General features: G+C 50.3%; 1 protein-coding gene across 2 annotated transcripts in view; it reads right to left on the bottom strand.

Annotated features, from left to right (window-relative positions):
• Positions 1–18,324, bottom strand: part of NOS2 (nitric oxide synthase 2) — a 34,427-nt gene extending 16,103 nt beyond the window's left edge. For both annotated transcript variants that reach the window (XM_037809896.1, XM_037809897.1), the window contains exons 1-12: positions 18,214–18,324; positions 15,325–15,409; positions 14,384–14,503; positions 13,509–13,657; positions 8,833–8,995; positions 7,948–8,039; positions 6,988–7,129; positions 6,716–6,855; positions 5,204–5,378; positions 5,011–5,112; positions 1,287–1,481; positions 136–218 (exon numbers count right to left, since the gene is read on the bottom strand). In XM_037809896.1, the coding sequence (XP_037665824.1) occupies positions 136–218; positions 1,287–1,481; positions 5,011–5,112; positions 5,204–5,378; positions 6,716–6,855; positions 6,988–7,129; positions 7,948–8,039; positions 8,833–8,995; positions 13,509–13,657; positions 14,384–14,503; positions 15,325–15,409; positions 18,214–18,320 (1,553 nt within the window). In that variant the 5' untranslated portion in view covers positions 18,321–18,324. The remainder of the gene's footprint in view (positions 1–135; positions 219–1,286; positions 1,482–5,010; positions 5,113–5,203; positions 5,379–6,715; positions 6,856–6,987; positions 7,130–7,947; positions 8,040–8,832; positions 8,996–13,508; positions 13,658–14,383; positions 14,504–15,324; positions 15,410–18,213) is intronic.
• Between the last annotated feature and the right edge of the window lie 739 nt (positions 18,325–19,063).

Below are 19,063 nucleotides of genomic sequence, written 5' to 3'. Positions count from 1 at the left end.
GTGGCCGGATCGCTTGGAGCCAAACTCCACAAAGACCAGCCTTGCTCCTTGCTCCTTGCCCTTCAGGGCCCAGGCAGAGGCTGAGCGGAAAGAAAGTCCACAGCTCAGACATAAGCACTGGCTGCTCACACTTACTTCACCAGGACTTTGAATTTAATCTCTCTCCTCTGAGGTCTCCGCTTCTCATCCTGCCAGGCGTGGGTTTTCCAGGCCTCCACCTTCAGAGGGGAAAGAAGCTGTGAGGGCAGGGAGGGGTCTTGGCAGAGGCTGCCTGGCTCAGCTTGGGTTGGGGGAGGCCGGAGGGAGAGAGGACACTCCACGCCATTCGTGAGGTGGGAGAGTGAATGGGCCCTCCCCAATCCCCCACCTCCCTGAAAGCGCCACAGTCTGTCTGTCCGTCTCTCAGAGTCATGCCCCCGGTGCCCAGCATGCAGCCTGGGACATAAACTGTGGTCAGCTGATTTTATTCTCATTGAGGTTCTCCTGGAAGGAAGAGGCCCCATTTCTTGTTTGTTTTTAGCACCTTATCACTAGGAAGGCTATAGACTAAAGCAGGACACTTTTGAGAGTAAAAGGAGGTGCTACTAAAATAGGCACAAACTGTCCTGGGCAAACAGATACAGTCACCCTGCTTATCACCTTTAGAGTGAGGAATCTCTAAAATCTAAGCCAAGTCCTTTTCGACAAAAAATGAACTCGTTTCAAGAGCTAACAGTTATTTTAGTGCTTTCTGGGTTGGCACCAGGCTAAGCTGCTATGTCCACCAGCACGTGTGACCTGCACAACCTCTGATTGTGAAGTTAACACCCGTCCCCTTTAGAGATGAGGAAGGTGAAGTGAACTGCCCATGGTCATACAGCGAGGGGATGGCAGAAGCAATCCCAGATCTGACTCGGGCACCAAGCTCTTTACATTAGAGCTGTGTGGCTGGTGACCGCCCCTCTGCCCTGCCCACTGGGGCAACAGCAATAGAGGGGCCATAAAAGGCATGTCCTCCAACCCACCCGCTGCAGAAATGGGCAAAAGCTCCTCATCATCCTTGAGAGGAGTGTGAAAAGCATTTTTGCAAAATAGAACCGTGTTCCCTGATCCTCTCCCCATATGCCCTGCATGAGTGAGCGTGTGTGCACACACACACATTTACACACCCCCATGCATTCACACACACTCACACCCACACTCACACCTACACATATATGCACACAGGCAGAACCACTCACACATACTTATTCCATCTGTACACCTGAGCTCCCAAAAAGGAGAGCAGAGGAAGGCTCCCCCCTCACCTGATAGTAGTAGAAAGGAGACAGGACATAGTTTAACATCTCCTGGTGAAACACCGGGGTGATGCTTCCAGAAATTGGGGGGACCAGCCAGATCCAGTCGGCCGGGCAGCCCCCACGGGACCGGTACTCGTTCTGCATGTACTTCATGAAGGACTCTGCAGCTGAGTGGTGATCCATGATGGTCACATTTTGCTTCTAAATCAGAAGGAGGCAAGAAGGGAGTTGAGGCAAGGGGTGGGGGGACCAGAGAGTGGCCAGGAGGCTGCGGGGCTCCATGACAGAGGATGGGAAGGCCTGGAAACTTGTGAAATGGGAGGGCAGTTCCTCCTGGCCCCCTCCTCGCCTGCTGCAAACAAATATCCAAATGAAAGGAACTTTCAGAGCCCTGGAAAAGCTACAGCCCTGGCCAGTCCAGAGGTCTCAGGGGGCATCACCCTTAGGCACAGTGAGTGTCCACAGTGAGGGTCCTTGACCCTCTGGGGGCAGCGCCCAGCTTCTCAGGCCATGCCTACAAGTCTCCCCCAAATCCCAGCAAATGGCTCTCTCTGGATGCTGGGAACTCAAACCACAGGTCCTTTGTGCAGGTAGAGAAAATAGTCACCTGTCTAAGGGAACTTCTGGGAGTTGCTTTCCCAGGGTTGTGGCCTTTTCAGCCAAGAAAGAACTCGACATCCCTGTGGAAGCAATCTGAAGAACCGAGGGAAACTGTCGTGTATGGAAGACAAGTTATCCCAATGTCCCACATCCTGTAATTAGAATCTGCAGCCTCTGAGCCCACCCAGAATGATCTGGCAAGGGCAGCCACACTCCTCAATCTCCGGGGCCACACTTTCACCCAAGAGATATTGTTTAGGGTAGTGGTTCAAACCCTGGGCCCTGGGCCTCTTATATTACCCATGTAACTTGGTGATATTAGTTGCTTAACCTTACTAAGCCCCAGTTTCATCATCTGTAAAATGGAAATGAAAACAGTTCCTGCCTCATGAGGCTGTCAAAAAGAGGCGATGAGTTAACTAACACAAGTAGAGCACTTAGAATAATGACTGGTATACAGCAAATGCTCCATAAATGCCAGCTGCTATCATTATTCCTATCTGCCAGGCACTGTGGAAGGCACTGTCATTGGAGAGGTGAAAGGCACGGCCCCTCCTCTGCGTTAGATCATAGACTAACCAGGGCAAGCAGAAGGTCAGCTGTTCTCACATTATCTGGAAGAAGCCAGGATGGAGGCAAGCACAGGTGCCGAGGGAGAGCAGGGGAGACGCCTGGCGCTGGACAGAGGCCCAGAGGAGAGATGGGGTGGTCTCAGGGAAAGCTTCTCAGAGCAGGTGAGCCCTGGGCGGGCGGGTGGGTACGAGTCAGCCAGGGGAAGGGCATGCCCCGAGGAGGAAACCACATGAGTCAAGGCCAGATGCCCGAGAGGAGCCAGTGGATGGGGGCCCAGGATGTCGAGCCACACCTTGTTCTTGACCTTCTACTTGATCATTTATTTTATATACACATATATAGCAACTCCAGGGTTCCAGGCTAGGGGGAAGCTCAGAAGCTGATGATGAAAACAATAATAAATAATAATAACAGTGATAACTGACACTTACTGCATGTTCCTTATGGACTGGGCAGTGCAGCTAAACACTTTGCATGAATTTTCATTTAATTCTTACAATAACCTAGTGAGGCAGGTAGTGTTATTATCCCCATTTTTTTAGAGGAGGAAACAAGGCCAAGTCTTTTGAAGTTGATCCTGAAGAAGGGTGACCAGGAAGTCCTGGAGACTGTCAGGCCATGGAGGGACGTGGCAACCATGGTTGTGGATCAGCAGGGTTTTCTGGGACACGTCCACATCCTGCCAGTCTCAGGGCTGTGCTGGGAGTCCCCAGGGGTCAGGATGTGTGGTCCCCAGCCAGCCCTTCCTGAGCCAGGTCAGCCCCAGGAGGGCTCTTCCTGTCCCATCTTAGCTCGTCTCAGAGCCGCCCACCTACCCACCGCCAGCCCTCCCCGTACCCATCCCTCTGGCCTGGAGCAGCCATTGGGAGGAAGTGGGCCTGGCAGCCTCTCTCTGCGCCTGTCAGCTTGTGAGCAGCTTCGCTTGCCATTTGCTGCTCCAGCATGAGGGGTGTGTGCAAAAAACGTTTCTAACGTCTTTGAAAACAGACTTCAGCTCAGTCGGCTGCTGTTTCCAGAAACGTGATCACGGAAAGCTTAATTAAATGTCTCCGGGAGCTTGCTAATCAGAAGGAATTCATTTTGTTGAAGCTAGACAATGTCGCTCAGCAAGGAAATGTCAGCTTGTCGTGTGTGTGCATGTGAGTGTGTGCTCACACGTGTGCTCCTGCATGACTACATATGTGTGAAAAGCCCCCTCAGGAAATGCCTAAGCTAACTGGAGCTTTGCACTTTGATGGGAAAATCAATTCTGTCCACTAAACTGAGGCCCACTTTCAGTAATTATTCGCTCCATTTACTGCTGAGGAAACCAAGGAAGTTCAAGGAAAGCACCTAACTCGCCAGAGTTACCATAGCTGGGATTCAAAACCGGGTCTTTCTGGCTCCAAAGCACATGTACGTTTGTTTCCACCAAGGGAATACCCCAAAGTGCCTGCCAAGGGTCCACAGCTTGGTGTACTCACATCCCTGACATCTTCTGGTGTCCCCTGTATGAAGTCTGTGTGACACATTTCATTTGGAGTAAAGAACAAGGGAATGCCTTGATTCCTCTGAGTAACTGTCTTTATTCATCCCTTCAAGTCAGTAAGAACCACATCATTAACTACGATTTCCTTTTCACTTTGGCTACCAGGAAGCTCAGAGTCAAATTTACAGCCCAATTAATATGGCTGCATGAAAATTTGAGGTCTGTGTCTATGCATTCTATTTCTTATCCTCCTGTTTCTCTCTTTCTACTCTGATCTTCATGTGCTACTGATGTATTTCTTTCTTTGTAATTCTTACTTTATGTCACTGTTTTATTACATGCATTTCTGAAAATGGTCTCAAATTATTTATGGAATGAAGATGAATTAAAAGGGAGCAATAATATTAAAGAGCTTTAAAAATAAGGATACCATAGAAAAATCAGATATTTCCTAATTACGTGCCAACCTAAGAGAGAGTGGGGTAATGAGGTCGAATCTCTAGGAGCTTCAAATCTGGGACTTTGGGCCTCTGTTTTCCCATCTGTAAGATGCTTCTTTATATGAGGACCAAAGACAACTGTAGACAAGAGATATTTCTCCAGTGAGGTGCAGGCCAAGTGTAGTGTGAGAGGCAGGCTGGGTGAGAAGTGAGAGCCCTGGCCTGATCAAGAGCTTCAGAGCCCTCTGTCCCACCTAGAATTCTACATAGAAGTAATACTAAACTTGCATAAATGCAGAGAATCAGAAACTAAGGGGAAATTTTCAGGAGTCCTTGAGCAAGTGACAGAGGACAGGACTCAGTGCTCAAGTGTAGGGGCTGACCAGTCTTGGGAGGTAAGGAGTTGCCCGTTGCTGGAAGTATTCAAGCTGACCTGGAGGACCTGGAGTGAATGGGAGGGCTTATTGATCTCTGTTTTCCCAGCATCTAGCACAGTGCCTGGCACAAACTGGGCATTCCATACTTGGTTTGATGCATACAAGCATGAAGGAATTAATGATGCTATTAGGGGAAAATCAAGCATCAGGTGAGTGGCTGAACCTTCTAACCAAAACGTCTTCAGGCTAGACACACAAAACATCAGCCATACCTGGAAACTGTGGAGCACAGCAACATTGATCTCAACAACAGCCCGGTCTTTCCAGAGGGAGGCCAGCTTGTGCGTTTCCAGGCCCATCCTTCTGCCCACTTCCTGCAGAGGCAGAGAAGTGTGGGTGAGTGGGTCCCTAGGACACACCCACAGGCCCACACCCCAGCTGGCCCAGCCAGGCAGCCCTCATTACCTCCAGGATGTTGTAGCGCTGGACATCACAGAAGTCCCGGACCCCGATCTCCGTGCCCATGTACCAGCCATTGAAGGGGCACCCCGGGAACTCGAGGCCGCCCACCTCGAGCAGCATGTTGGCCACTGCAGGAAGCGCGTACCACTTCAGCTCCAGCTCCCGGAACCACTCATACCTGCAGGACGCAGGGCCACATGCAACTGGGCCTTCACTTTGGCCCATGCCACCCCCCAAGAAAATTTTCAGAAAAAAAAACTCTTTTCCAGGTGTTGGCCTCTAAATTTATACCACCTGGAGAGGTGAATTGGGTGCACTAACTTATGCATTCATTCATTGACTTGTTCATTCATGCAAACATGTATTAAGCCTCAACTATGTGCCAGGCCCCAGGCCAGATGCTGAGAACCCAACACAACACAGTGGTTAAGGATTCTAGTATCAGAAAGCCTGGGTTCAAGTCCTGCCTCACCACTTACTAGCTGTGTGACTTGAGGATGTCACTTAGCCTCTCTGAGCCTCAGTATTCTCATCAGCAAAATAGAGCTAACAGCATCAAATGAGTGGGACTATTATGAAGATAAAGGAGCTAATTCAGGTTCATTTGTATATTAATTTATTCCACAAAATTTATTTGAGCACCTACTATGTGCCTGGTGTCCTGCAAGGTTTTGGGGATATACTTGTGAACAAGAGAGGCAAGATTTCTAATCTCAAGGAGCTTCCTGCTTAGAGACTAGATTCCAGATCATAAACAGACAAACAAATAAGCAATAAAAAAACAAACAAAAAAAAACATGATGAGTTAGACTTGGGGTGGAGGTGCCTAGGTTAGATTTGGTGGTCAGGAGAGACTTTTCCAAGGAAGCACCTTACTGGAAATACCTCATGGACAAGAAGGAATGGACCATGCACCAATCTGAGGAATGGACCTGTCAGGCAGCGGGAGCAGCAAAGACCCTGGGGTGGGAATGAGGTCAGCATTTTCAAGGGACACAAAAAAGCTCCCTGCCCAAGGCCTGGTACACAGTAAGTCTTAGGTATGGAGGTGGTTTTGTAATTCTGAGAGCTGCCTGAAGCAGGGACTGAAGCAGAGGAGCTCTTGAGGGCCACTGTAGCGCTGGGATTTTTCCAGCCAGGAGAGGGACAGCTAAGGGAGTCCATGGGAAAGCAAAAGAGATTCTGCTCAAGTGCAGGGATCTTGGGGCCTTCCAAGGGTTCTTCTCCAGAGGTCACTGCTTCCCAAGCTTCTACGGCCCCATCTGTCTAAGTCCCTTCTTCCCCCTCACAGCAACACACCCTCATGAACCTGGAAGCCAGAGATGAAAGTGCAGTTACTGCACAATGCAAGGGCGATGAGGCACATGGTGAAAGCCAGATCCTCTGGGCTGCACCTGCTGCTGGCTTGGCTTTGGGGTACGCAGGGAGGGGCGTAAGAACTGGGGTTCTTACATAGGAAAGGAGGAGTGTACATGCATGTCAACTCACGCCCCCCAGCACCCCCAGCCCACTTACTTGGGATGTTCCATGGGCACCTCGAGCACGAGATCGGGTGGGATTTCGAAGAGCTCGGGGTCACGGCCATCAGCCTGCAGGACCAGAGGTACCACATCGAAGCGACCGTACTTGGGCTTCCAGCCCAGGTCAATGCACAGCTTGGGGGCAAGACAGGCCAGTGAGTCAACAGAACCGGGCACCCCGACTCCTCCTGGCCCCTCTCTGTTGCCCACCACTGGCTTCCCTGCCTGAAGGGCAGGGGGGCAGGGAACAAGGGTGGGTCCAGGTACCTGGGTGAACTCCACCGAGGCAGGGTCTCCTATGATGGTGCCATCGGGCATCTGGTAGCCCGCATACCGGATGAGCTGAGCATTCCAGACCCGGAAGTCATGCTTCCCATCGCTCCGCTGGGGGAACACCGTGATGGCCGACCTGCCCCAGGACAGGGACACTGCTCTTTACCATGGGGCCTCAGCTGGCCTCTTGGCCATCCCGGGGTTCCAACCAATGCCTGCAGCTCCCCAATGTGCCAAGCTCTCTCTGGCCTCTGCATACCATGCTCCATTTCCTAACATACCCTCTCCCTTCTTCTTTCCCCTCCAGCTCCCGCCCTTCCATCCACGGCGCTTTCCCTAGCTACACCACATTTCTCTCCTTATAGTCGAGTTAGTTGGTGTTTGTCTAGTGCTAGCTGCAGATTCTTAGAGGGCTGGAATGGCGTATGAGGGTCTTAGTCATCTTTTTAGCCCTCCACCCTCCCTCCATCACCCCAGTCCTGAATTGGGTCCCTACCCAGTGGGTCCTAAGTTTTGCTGAACAACAAAAAATCCAGCATGCCTGGATGAGCTGCTCAGCCCTATCAGCCATGGCCTATTTGGGGGTTGAGGAATGCCGGGGAGGAGACACTGATGAGAAGTGACTCTCCCACCTCTAAGAAAAACACCACACCAGGAGCCACCTGCTGGAAAACCAACTTCTCTTCCTCCCTGGGAAGCACAGAGCCCTAATCCTGAACAGTGAAGAAGTAAGTTCTTAAAGATACCAACCACCCCCCCCATTCCCTCCAAATGTCCCAAGTCAAAAGGGAACCAAGGAAATGGGCTACTGAAGGAGGCTAAGGGGCATGAGTCTTTCTTCTTTCTCTTGCTCCCTGGTTTTTCCAGGAGCCAGAGATGCCTCCCCTAAACCCATCTGCACCTTTTGACCAAGACTCTGGGCCCCAACTACAGCCTCGGGAGAGGGGCACCCACCTGATGTTGCCATTGTTGGTGGCATAGGACAGATGTCTGCAGATGTGCTCAAACATTTCCTTGGCGGTGGTACAACTCCGGGCATCGAAGACCTGCACACACCCACCCCACCCAAGCCCATCAAGGACTGTGTGGACAGAGTCCTCGGGCTTGATCAGATGCTGGGACATCACCCAGGGGACTGCGGGGAGCAGCCTCAGCACCCAGCACCCAACACCAAGTAGAGGAGTGCACTCTCTTCTCTGCGGCGAAGCTCCCGTCTCACCGCCACCCTGTCCACCACCCTTTCTCCTGCTATCCTAGGTGAGCACAGCAACCCTACCAGGAAGACCCCAGCAAACACAAAATCCCAACGCAACCCGACTTTAAAGCTCCGTGAATCAGGGTTCCCACCACCCCAGCCTAGCTCCTTTGCAACACAGGAACACATTTTTTTACAGAGCTGGTTTCTAATCAATTTCTTTATCCAAGTGCTCTCAATATCATCCCACAGTAAATGATCCCCCAGTGAAAAGAAAACCTAGGAGGCCAGGATAAATAAAATGTTCTCCAGGAGCCACGAATACAAACATTCCAGGTAAACATCCTCTCTGGGGGCACTGAGGCCTCGACAAAAACAGAAACAAGGTTGTCCAATTTTATGATGGTGTTTTAGTGTCCCAATTTTAAGGTCAGCCTGACTCCTGGGGCTGAAATAGGGTTCTAGAATTCTGGAGGGGGGACCCCAGAGACTCCCACCTCACGTTCAGGGAAGTGGAGGGAGAACTGGGGTTTGGGCTTCAGTCCGGGAACTCTGGGCACGGCTCTGCTCAGCTGTTCCAGAACCTTCCGCGCAGGGCCTGCCCACCACCCACATCCTGCTCACTCGGGCCTTAGGAAGTTCACCTGCAGATTGGACCACTGGATCCTCCCGATGCAGCGCGGGGCGTTGCGCCAGGCCTGCTTGGTGGCGAAGATGAGCTCATCTCCCGTCAGCTGGTAGGTTCCGGTTGTTTCTATTTCCTTTGTTACTGCTTCCACTCGGGCCAGATGTTCCTCTATTTTTGCCCTGGGGGACAGGAAGAGACCAGGAAGATGAACAATGAGATAGCCTCTGACCGGGATTAATCCGATCCACAGAAGCCAGAACGGACATGGGACGCCAGGAGGCAGGGGTCTCTCCCTGGAGTCTGTCCCGTCCAGGGCAGCTCCCTGGGTGCGGGGTCTGTGCAGTCACAGAGAACTCGCTTAGAAGAGCCCGGGCTTGGTTTAGTGCTCTGCTGTCCCTGTCTTGAAATTCTTAACCAAAAGGAGCCCGCATTTTCATTTTTGCCCTGGACCCTCAAATGATGCAGCCCGTCCTGGACCCCTCGGAATCCTGTATTTCCAGGATTTTCCTTTAACCCTGCATCCATCTCAGCTTGGCGAGCAGGAGCAAGGGGTTCGATCCTGCAAGACTTGGGGGAGCTTCCCATCAAGCAACAGCAATGTTTTGCCTCTAGGTAAGGGGAGCACCTGGCCACCGTCTCATGGGTAGGACAGGACACACCGATCCCTCCCGCAGCCACCACTGGTACTGAGCACGTACTGTGCGTCAGGTCCCAGGCAGAGCGACCCACCGGCAGGGTCACACTGCGTTTCTGAGGGAGGTGTTTTGGTGTCCATTTTATATGTAGTCAAGGGTATCAAAGCTCTAGAAGGCTAAACGCCAGGCCCAGGAACATCTGCGTGGTCGGGACAGAGACAGGACACAAACCCCGGCCCCCCAGGCCGAGCCCACACTCCTAACCATTTGTCATTTGACCTTCCCCCTCCCACTCCGGAGGGCAGTGAGGGCCTCCTCCTCCTGGGAGCCCAGCTCTCCCAGCGCAGCCCATTCAACGCCCCAGGCTCTAAATCACACTGCTTCCCCGCCTCACCACTGCTCTCCCAGCAACAACTACGAGATTTGCGAACATGCTTTGCCCCTCTCCGCCCAGACTTTGAAAATAGCCCAAAGGGAGGAATTCCGCCAGAAAACCTTTGAAACACACACACACACACACACACACACAGCAACCTTGAAACTTCCAATCACCACCAAAGACTTTTGAAATGGCAACAAACAAAACTATTTAAGGAATGAACTCCTGATTAAAGAAAGTGGAAAACTCAGAACAAAATAGCCTTTCTGTGGATGAAAGGTGTCTCGCCAACTCTTCCTTGATTAAAAAAAAAAAAAATTACAAAGACAAAACACTTAGTGATATTTATCCTCAAGGACACTCCTGGCATAAGAAAATGCTAGAAGCCCTCTCTCACCAAATAAAGCTTCTGAGCATACTCTCGTCTCTGCGCCCGAGCATGGAAACAGAACGATCATCATAACATTCTTGCCGTGAACACACTTTAGTATTAATATAGCAATATATGAGACGATTGTTTTTTTATGCTTGTGCCCAGTTTCTTTAGTGGTTTATATTTTACCCCCATTTTCATATAATCACATTTTGGAGACTCTAAAAATGTTATGATGAAAGGAGTGTGGCTTTAGGCATCGGCAAACTGGATTTGAATATAACATTCGGCAAGATACAATCTCCAACTATAAAATCCTTCCCACATGAAAGAAGACTGCACACACCCAGCAGGACATGCCTTTGGCTGCTAGTCTAACTGTGGGGCTGGGCTGCCGGTCATCATTCACATCCCCCAGGACCTCTTGGGGGCTGAAGGGATATACTTGTGACCGTGAGAAATGGAACTTCCCTCCTTGAGAGGCAAATGGGTTTGAACAGCCACCAAGCACGGCCAGCCCTGCAGCTGTCCTGAGCTTCCTGACACCCACCCGACTGCCTCCCAAAATACCAGCAGGGCCTCGTGGGGCCGGAACGGAGCAGGGGAACCTTCAGGGCGAAAGAACTGGATGTTAAAGCACCGAGGTTAAGAGCAGGGGCTTGGCGCCAGCCTGTCCCATTCAGTCCCAGCTCTGTCTGTGACTACTGAGCATCCGGCTCTGAGCCAGCAGAACCTCGTCTATGGGCTCTGGCTTCCTTGTCTGTAAAATGGGGAGAACGACAGTGGCAAACTCAGAGAGCTGGAGGGAGTATTGAGTATGAGGCACTCACCAAGAATGCTCACTTAATACTCAGAAGATGCTGACATAGTATATTTGAGAAAATTCCTGAACTCTGAAAACCTCTTTAATCAACAACTGAGTCGAGACCCCCAGGATCCTGAACCTCCCATCACAAAGCAGTTCCCTAGAAGTGCTGCTTGCAAAGCACACAAACAGATCCCCATCTCCACCCCAACCAGGGTTCTCAAACCGGCCTGCACGTTAGAATCATCAGATCTTTTAAAGACCACAGTGTCCACCTACAACCCACCTCCCAAAATTCTGATGTCGTTGGCCCAGGGGCAGCCTGGTATCGGTGCCTTTGAGCTCCCTGGGTGATTCTACTGTGCAGCCAGGGTTGAGAACTACATGTCCTGGAAGATGAGGACTCTCAGAAGCTCAATTCAGAACATTCTAGGGTAGAGGAAGGTGGTGTCACCAGGAGCCACACTTTCCTCAAAGGGGGTGCCAGAGGCAGCTCTGTGACACTTTGTGCCATGAGCTGCCCCAAGAGGATTGCCACAAAAGCCACAGTCTCCTTTCCAGGCCATATAATAGCAAATTCATTCCCTTGGCCATTCTTCCTTAAAATCCCTCTGTGCATTTTTATTTTAAGGTTTTAAAGGAGCCTGAACTACATAATCATATATTTCATTTTCCAACCACAGCATTCTAAAAACATAATAACAGCTGTGCTAGTTTGGATATATTATGTCCCGCCAAAAGTCATATTCTTTAATGCATTCTTGTGGGGGCAGAAGTATTAGTGTTGATTAGGTAGGAATCCTTTGATTGAGTGTTTTCAAGGAGACGTGACTCAATCAACTGTGAGTGAAATGTTTGATTGGATTATTTCCATGGAGATGTGGACCTGCCCATTCAGGTGGGTCTTGGTTTAATCACTGGCGTCCTATAAAAGAGCTCACAAGCAGAAGGACCTCCGAGCAGCTGACAGTGACATTTCGGAAAGCAGCTAAGAAAGACATTTGGAGATGGCTGTTGAAAGCAGACTTTTGCTGACATTTTGAAGATGCTACCCCAGTGATTGCTCCAGAGAAGCTAAGAGAGGACAAAACACCCCAAGAGCAACATTTTGAAGAAAGCACAGGAGCTGAGAGAGGAGCTGGAACACAACACAGGATCAGCAGATGCCAGCCATGTGCCTTTCCAGCTAACAGAGGTTTTCCGGATGCTATTGGCCTTCCTTTGGGGAAGGTATACTTGTGTTGGTACCTTAATTTGGACATTTTCATGGCCTTCAGACTGTAAATTTGTAACCAAATAAACCCCCTTTATCATGTCAATCCATTTCTGGTATTTTGCATAATGGCAGCATTAGCAAACCGGAACAACAGCTAATATTTTTGTAGTGTTTGTTATGGGCCAGGCACTGTTCTTAGTATTTTCTATATTTTAACTAATTTAATCTTACATATTTTTTAACAATTGTGGATTTTTAAAAATAACTTTGTATTGTGGTAACAATTAGAATTCAAAATTTCTCATTTAATCTTTATAAAACCTTTTAAGGCAGGTACTATAATTAACCCTATTTTCAGCTGAGAAAATTGAGAGACAGAGAGATGAAGTAACTTACTCATAAGTGGCAGAGGTAGGATTTGAACCCGGGCAAGCTGCCTCCAGAACCTCTGCTCTTAACCACAGTGCTATACAGTCTTGCTTTCATTGTACATGTTGACAATTAAACTGGGCAATTAACAATTTAAAACACCTTAAAAATGCCTGATGATGGGCTGGAACATACTGAGCACACAGTGTGTGTTTGTCAACTGAATGACTGATTGACTGTAGAAATAAAGGACTCCCAGAACCATATTTGTGGAAGCTTCACTGGATAGAAAGAAAAAGAAGAAAACTCCAGGACAGACCCCACAGGATTTAGTGCAAAGACACTGGTCTGCTGTCTCCAAATCAGGCAGCTTGAGTGCCACCAGAACTGGGCGACCTCAGGTTCATGGCTGGGTGATCAGGTTCACGCCTCTAGAAGGCCGGGCTTGGCTCAGTGGCCTCTAAGGTCCTGTGCATCTCAAACATTTCATAATAAACAGGTCCACATTAATTCACAACCCAGTTTACTATGTGCCATAATGCTGTTGAACACTTTCACACTTATTAACTCATTTAAATCTCACAACAATCTTAGAGGCAGATTCTGTTATTATCCCCATCTTACAGATGAGGAAGTTGGGGCGCAGAGAGGGTAAGTAGATTTCCCAAGGATATAGGACTAGCTGGTGGCAGAGCCAGGATTCAAATTCCAATCCCACACTTCAAACCACGACTGCTCAGCCTCTTGGTCCCAAGATTATGAGAGCCTACTCCTGGGTCTTTTCCCTTAGAAAATTACATTTTAGCCCTGGAAACACAGCAAATCTGGGAAGGAAAGGGGATGAGGGTCAGAGAGAAATGACTGGAGCCCAGGGGTGGAAGGGGAGGTAAGGACCCTGTAGGAAGTTAGACTTACTCTTTGAAGGAGCCATAATACTGGTTGACAAATTCAATAGCTTGAGGTAGAAGCTCATCTAGGGGAGTTGGCTTGTCCCTCGGTCCTCTGGTCAAACTTTTGGAGTACATGAGAGCTCCCAGGCAAGACTTGGATTTGCAAGCGAGATTCTGGAAAGAGAGAAGCACCAGGTAAGGGCAGGCTGCGTGGCCTCTTGCACAGGTTTCATGCCCATCCTTCTGCAGCGGCCAGCTCTCCTGGCCACTCTCCTCCACTCTGGCTGCTCCAGTTCTGGCTGCCTTCTCTTCACCCCTGAGGCACCTCCTCCTTGGGGTCCACTGGGCTTTCTCTCCATCCAGATCTCTTCTTTCCTACTGGCTGAACCAAGTGAGTATGAGCTGCGTGCACCCCCCACCCAGGGCTCAGTCTCTGGTCCTGCTCCCCAGCTGGTCCCACAACCAAAGCAAAGTCAACAGCTTGGGCCCTGGAAACAGCTCGTCTCCCGTCTTGAATAGCACTTGAATCCATCCAGTGACAGGGAGCTCACTACCTTCTGATGTAATTCAGTCCAACTTTGGACAGTACTGTTGGAAAATTCTTCCTGATACTATGCTGAAATCCACCTCTTTAAGAAAACTATCCATTTGTTTCTGCAAAAGTTTATCTGAACTTCTGGATTATCCAATACTCATTACAGTGGTTGATAGAGAGTTGACTTTGCTTACTTCTCTCTGTAATTTGTGAGGAAACTGGGTCTCTGTTCCTAACTCCCTTTGCCCAGGCAGATAACTGATTGGTTTGCCCAGGAGGAGACATCTGTTTGGTTGACAAAGGGACCCAATGGATATACTGGCATGGGACAGGGGGGGCCCTCCCCAAAGCCCCAGACTTCTCACCCCTTTGGCCTGGAGGTGAAGTGTGTCCTGGAAAGTCATTCCACTGCCCCAGTTTTTGATCCTCACGTGCCGAGGGCAAGCCGATCGGGGCGTGTCCAGCTTGACCAGAGGTTCTGGAGACTTCTCAGAGGGGAAGAAAACAGGGTTTTCCAAAAGTCTTCAAGGTCAGGACCCCCTGGTTCTCTCCCAGGCCCCTGGGCCCTGCTTTGGCTTTGGGTGGGTAGGGTGGCTGTGGTGGTCAGAGAGCAGAGTGGTGCTCCATGCCCCTCCTCCCTTCCCAGCAGCCCGGCCACCTGGGCCAGTGCCTGCTAAGAGCTCCAGGTGCCCAGGCCACTGGCCAGGCTTCTCTCCTCACCCAGGGGCCTGCCAAATGCTTCCGCAGAACAACTGCTGCAGAAGGAACTAAGGTTAGCTATGAAAAACTACTGTCAGCCAATACTGCTGAGAACAGAAATCAGGACAAGGAAGATGGACCACCGCCTTCTGCGGAGGCATTTAAGAATATGAAACCCATCTTGGTTCCCACCTCCCACCTGCTTCTCTGCTTCTCCTCTCTGGAACACTGAGGTCAAAAACACTTAGGAGAGATGGAGCTTGAGGGATAGAGGCTGGGGGCCGGGACCCAAGGCTCAGCGTTGAGCCTGGGATTCATCTGGAATGTCCCTCCCGGCTCCACGAATAGGCTTGAATCACCCCTTGGCCACTGTGGCAAATCATCCAGGTGCCAGTGGACCTTGAAGGCCACCACTCTCAATGGCCATGGATCACCCTGCTCCCCCAAAGCTTTCCTTGCCCCTACCTCTTTCCCCTGAGGCCTGGGGCTCTCCACTCACTGCCCAGATCCCACATCCTCCATCCTCCGGCTCAGCCTCTGGCTGCTCAGCCTGCACCAGCCAGGATGCTGGAGGAAGGGGCTTCCTATGCCCGTGTGACGCACTGACCTTTCCTGTCCCCATGAGGGACTGGGTGGACTCATTCCAGTGCTTGCTGAGCCCGTGGAACTTGGTGTCATCCTGTGTCAGCAGACTGTGAAAGGAAACAGCTATCATGAGAGCTAGTATCTGAGAGCCGTGAGGGATCTTGGGGTCCCCTCTGCCAGCCCCTTCATTTTACAGGTGGGGAAATTGAGGCCCAAAGGGTGGAGCCACATGGAGTCAGAGGCAGAGCTGGGTCTCCCAGCTTCTAGTCAAGGAGGGAGTCGGGGGTGGGGGGCAGTCAGACAAATCTCCCACCATCACCCTCCCCCAACAAAACCAAAAAAAGATATGAAGAGAGCTGACCCAAAGTTACTGCCAAAACAGAAGCTCTGGGAAGATGTACACTCTGAAAAGCTAAGTACAGTGTGGTACAGAAGAGCCAAGCTCCTCCAACTCTGCCCTCCCTGGCAAGCAGCACTGCCTACTACCCATTAATTTTTAGCAATTTAAGCTTTATTTTTAAAAACGCTTGATTTGTCTTGGTTTATTTACTTATTTTAAATTTTTATTCTGGACAATTTTAAATATACAAAAGTAGAGAGGAGAGTGTAATAAACCCACATGGGCCCCTTGTCCAATTCAACAAGTGTCAGCTTATGGCCAATCTTGTTTCAGCTATACCTCCCAACCCCTGCCATTATTTTAAAGCAAATCCAAGCCATTATGCCATTCATAAATATTTCAGTATTTCAGGAAGATATGGATCCTTTAAAAAAAAAAACACTGGTTTTATTTACTTCAAAATAAGAAGTTGCAGTGAAAGAATTTAGCATGGCGTTTGGAGAGGAAAAAGCCCTAATTGCCTGAAATCATTCAGATGCACTTGATTCTGGATTGGGATTTCAGGTTTGCTCTCATAGCCAACTCTATAGAGAGATGCCTCTCTGCTGCCTGTGGAGCTCCCCTCCAACAGTCACCCCTGTCTCCATCCTCCCCATATCATTCTACGGGGAAATCACTTACACGGGCATCTTAGCTTGAAAGCGTGTTGTGTTCCACATTTGTTGCAGTATTTTCTGGGGTATGCACATGTGTGTGTGTGTGTGTGTGTGTGTGTGTGTGTGTCTACAGCCGAGGGAGAGGGGTAAGAGAATATCACAAGGGTCTCTCATTTTCTACTCCTTAAATATCTGTGATTTTATAATACAATAAATAAGCATGTATTGCTTTTTTATCAGAAAAAGTAATGACCATATATTTATATTAGCATGATATAATGAGCTATAAATGTTATATAGTAGCATTATGTGATTTGTAACTCTAAAGAGATATTGTCCCTTTAAGAGAACATAAGTATGTACCAGAAAGCAGCTCACATCTAAATCGAGTGATTCAACAGCCTTGCAAAGGGCCCACCCATGCCCTGCCCACCATCACCCAGTCTAGACGGGTGTACCTCATCAGATAAAAAGAGCAAGTATAGGGGAATCTGGACATTCAGAACAGGTAACCCATGGCTGCGTAGCCATCATGGGGCTGCTAAAATAGGAAGATGTTTGGGGACTGGGGCCCCAAGTGAGGCAATGCCTTATGTTCTTCTTGCCCTTTCACCATCACCCCACACCCTAACCCCACCCTGTGCCCATTCTTGCTGCCTCTTACTTCTGGGGATAGAGTTGGAGAATTCCAGAAGTTTACAGTAACATTTAGATTGAGAAACAATGTCTTTGTACATTTAACACAACAATTGCCCCCAAATATTAAAAAGCATCATTAAAAAAAAAAAAGCTGCCTGCAAATCCACTAAATGGATAGGCTATAATTGGCCTCAAAACTTTCTATGGTCTGATGCTGGCTGTGTGTGTGAGTGTGTGTGTGTGTGTGTGTGTGTGTGTGTGTGTACAAGCATAAAAAAACAGCCTGGGAGGAAATACTGCTAAAGGTTACAGTGATCAGCACCGCATGATGAAACCATGGGCGACTTTAATTGTTCTTTATACTTTGCTGCATCTTCTAACTTTTTACACTGGCCATGAATTACTTTCACAATTAGGAAAATTTAAAACTTTTGAAAACTGAATAAACCAAGCTTTCAAGGCCTTCCCCCTGCGTTAGCTGGTGTCTCTGGGCTGCAGGGGGTGTGTGAGGACCAGATGTCAGAGTGCACATCTAGGATCTGACTATTGTATCTTTTGTCCAGACGCACACACAATTTGGCTAAACCCACAGCTATGCTACCTCCTGGTCTTTCTTAGGGAAGGACAACACTTGAACACCTGCCATCAAAAGGAAGGGTGTTGGCGGGGGCTGGGGTGGGGGTGGTGGTGGTGGCTTGCTCAGACCCAGAACTTTCCATGTGCACTTGAGTGACTGAGGGCAGCCGAGGTCAGAGCTGCTGTCTGTGGCTTCTTTGGGGAGCTGTTTCCATGAGGTTTGCACCCTTCAAACGTCCAGACACTGAGGTGGGGGTGGGGGCGGGTGGCACTCTGGGAAATGGACCTTAATTGTAAAACAAGAATGTCTGTTCTCTTTACTACAACTGTCCTAAAGGGTACAGCAGCTCCAGTGCTGAAAAATCCTCTGCAGAAAGGCTTGCAAGTGCCCAGACAGCCACCACTGCCCGCATAACGCCTCTCATGGGCGCATGTGGGCTTCCCTGGGCTGTTTGGGGATACTGAATTGCAACCTCTTAGACGTTCTGAACAAAGAAAACTCTCTTGGTAAATCTGCATCAGAATCCTACGGGGCGAATATCCCAACCCTCAATTTGCATGGAAAACTGAGGCTCAGAGAGGTTCGGGGCCGCGCCCGGAGCCACACAGCCAACGAGCCGCAACCGAGCTTCGAGCCCGGGTCCCTGCGCGGGGCCGCCCGCCTCCCTCCCAGGGCGCAGCCCGGCGGGGCAGGGAGTACCTGGCTCGGCGGAGGCCGCAGGCGGGCTGCGGCCGGAGGATCCTGCGGAGCAGCCGGCAGAGCCGGGGCCGGGCGCCCTCGCACGCCGTGCCGAGGCTCTCACGCATGGCCCTCGCGGGGCGCAAGTACCAAGGCTCCGCGCTTCCCGCCGCCGCCCGCCCTTTTATCGCTTCCCGATCCCGCAGCCCCCGCCCCGGGGCGGGGCGAGCCGGAGAAGCGGCCAGGGCTCGGCTGCACCCCGCGCTGGGACCTAACCAAGGTGTCAGCCCCTTAGGCTGCCGCCTCGCCCCCCGCCAGGCGCTCCTCGCCCCGCGCGCCTTCTACTTCTTCAGGGACATCCCGGGGCCCCGCTCCCTATGGCCCACCGTGGGCGTCCGCATGGCCGTTTGCCTTTTGGATGCTAAGAACCTGGGGGGAATGTATCTCCTCGGGTTTGCTTTATCCCCAGGAAATAACAATGATGACCATAATAACTCCCATTGAACAGGACTATATAGTTTAGAAAGCAAAACTGTCATTTCATCTACTCCTTACTAACCCCGGTCAAGAAGGCAGTTCTATATTATTACCCCATTTTATTGAAGAGGAAGCCAGGGCCCAGAGAGGTTAAGGATCTCCCCGTAGGCCACACAGCAGCCCCAATTCTGCCCAGGGCCATAGTCCAAGCTCTCTCCACCTCACAGGGCTGCTTGTTCCGGGTGTTTCAAGGAAACCAAAGAAAGTGCAGGGTCTCTGTTCTCCCCTACCCATGGGCTAGAAGGTAACATTTAATGTCACCTCTTGTGTCCCTTCCAGCAACCCCCTCCCCCTCCAGTCCTTGCTCCCTGGAAGATGCCAGAGCCTCCTGGCT

Source organism: Choloepus didactylus, chromosome 18 (assembly GCF_015220235.1).
Source record: "Choloepus didactylus isolate mChoDid1 chromosome 18, mChoDid1.pri, whole genome shotgun sequence".
In the NCBI taxonomy this organism is placed as follows: domain Eukaryota; kingdom Metazoa; phylum Chordata; class Mammalia; order Pilosa; family Megalonychidae; genus Choloepus; species Choloepus didactylus.
The sequence above is the reverse complement of the archived record's forward strand: the minus strand, read 5'-3'. Positions and strand labels throughout refer to the sequence as shown.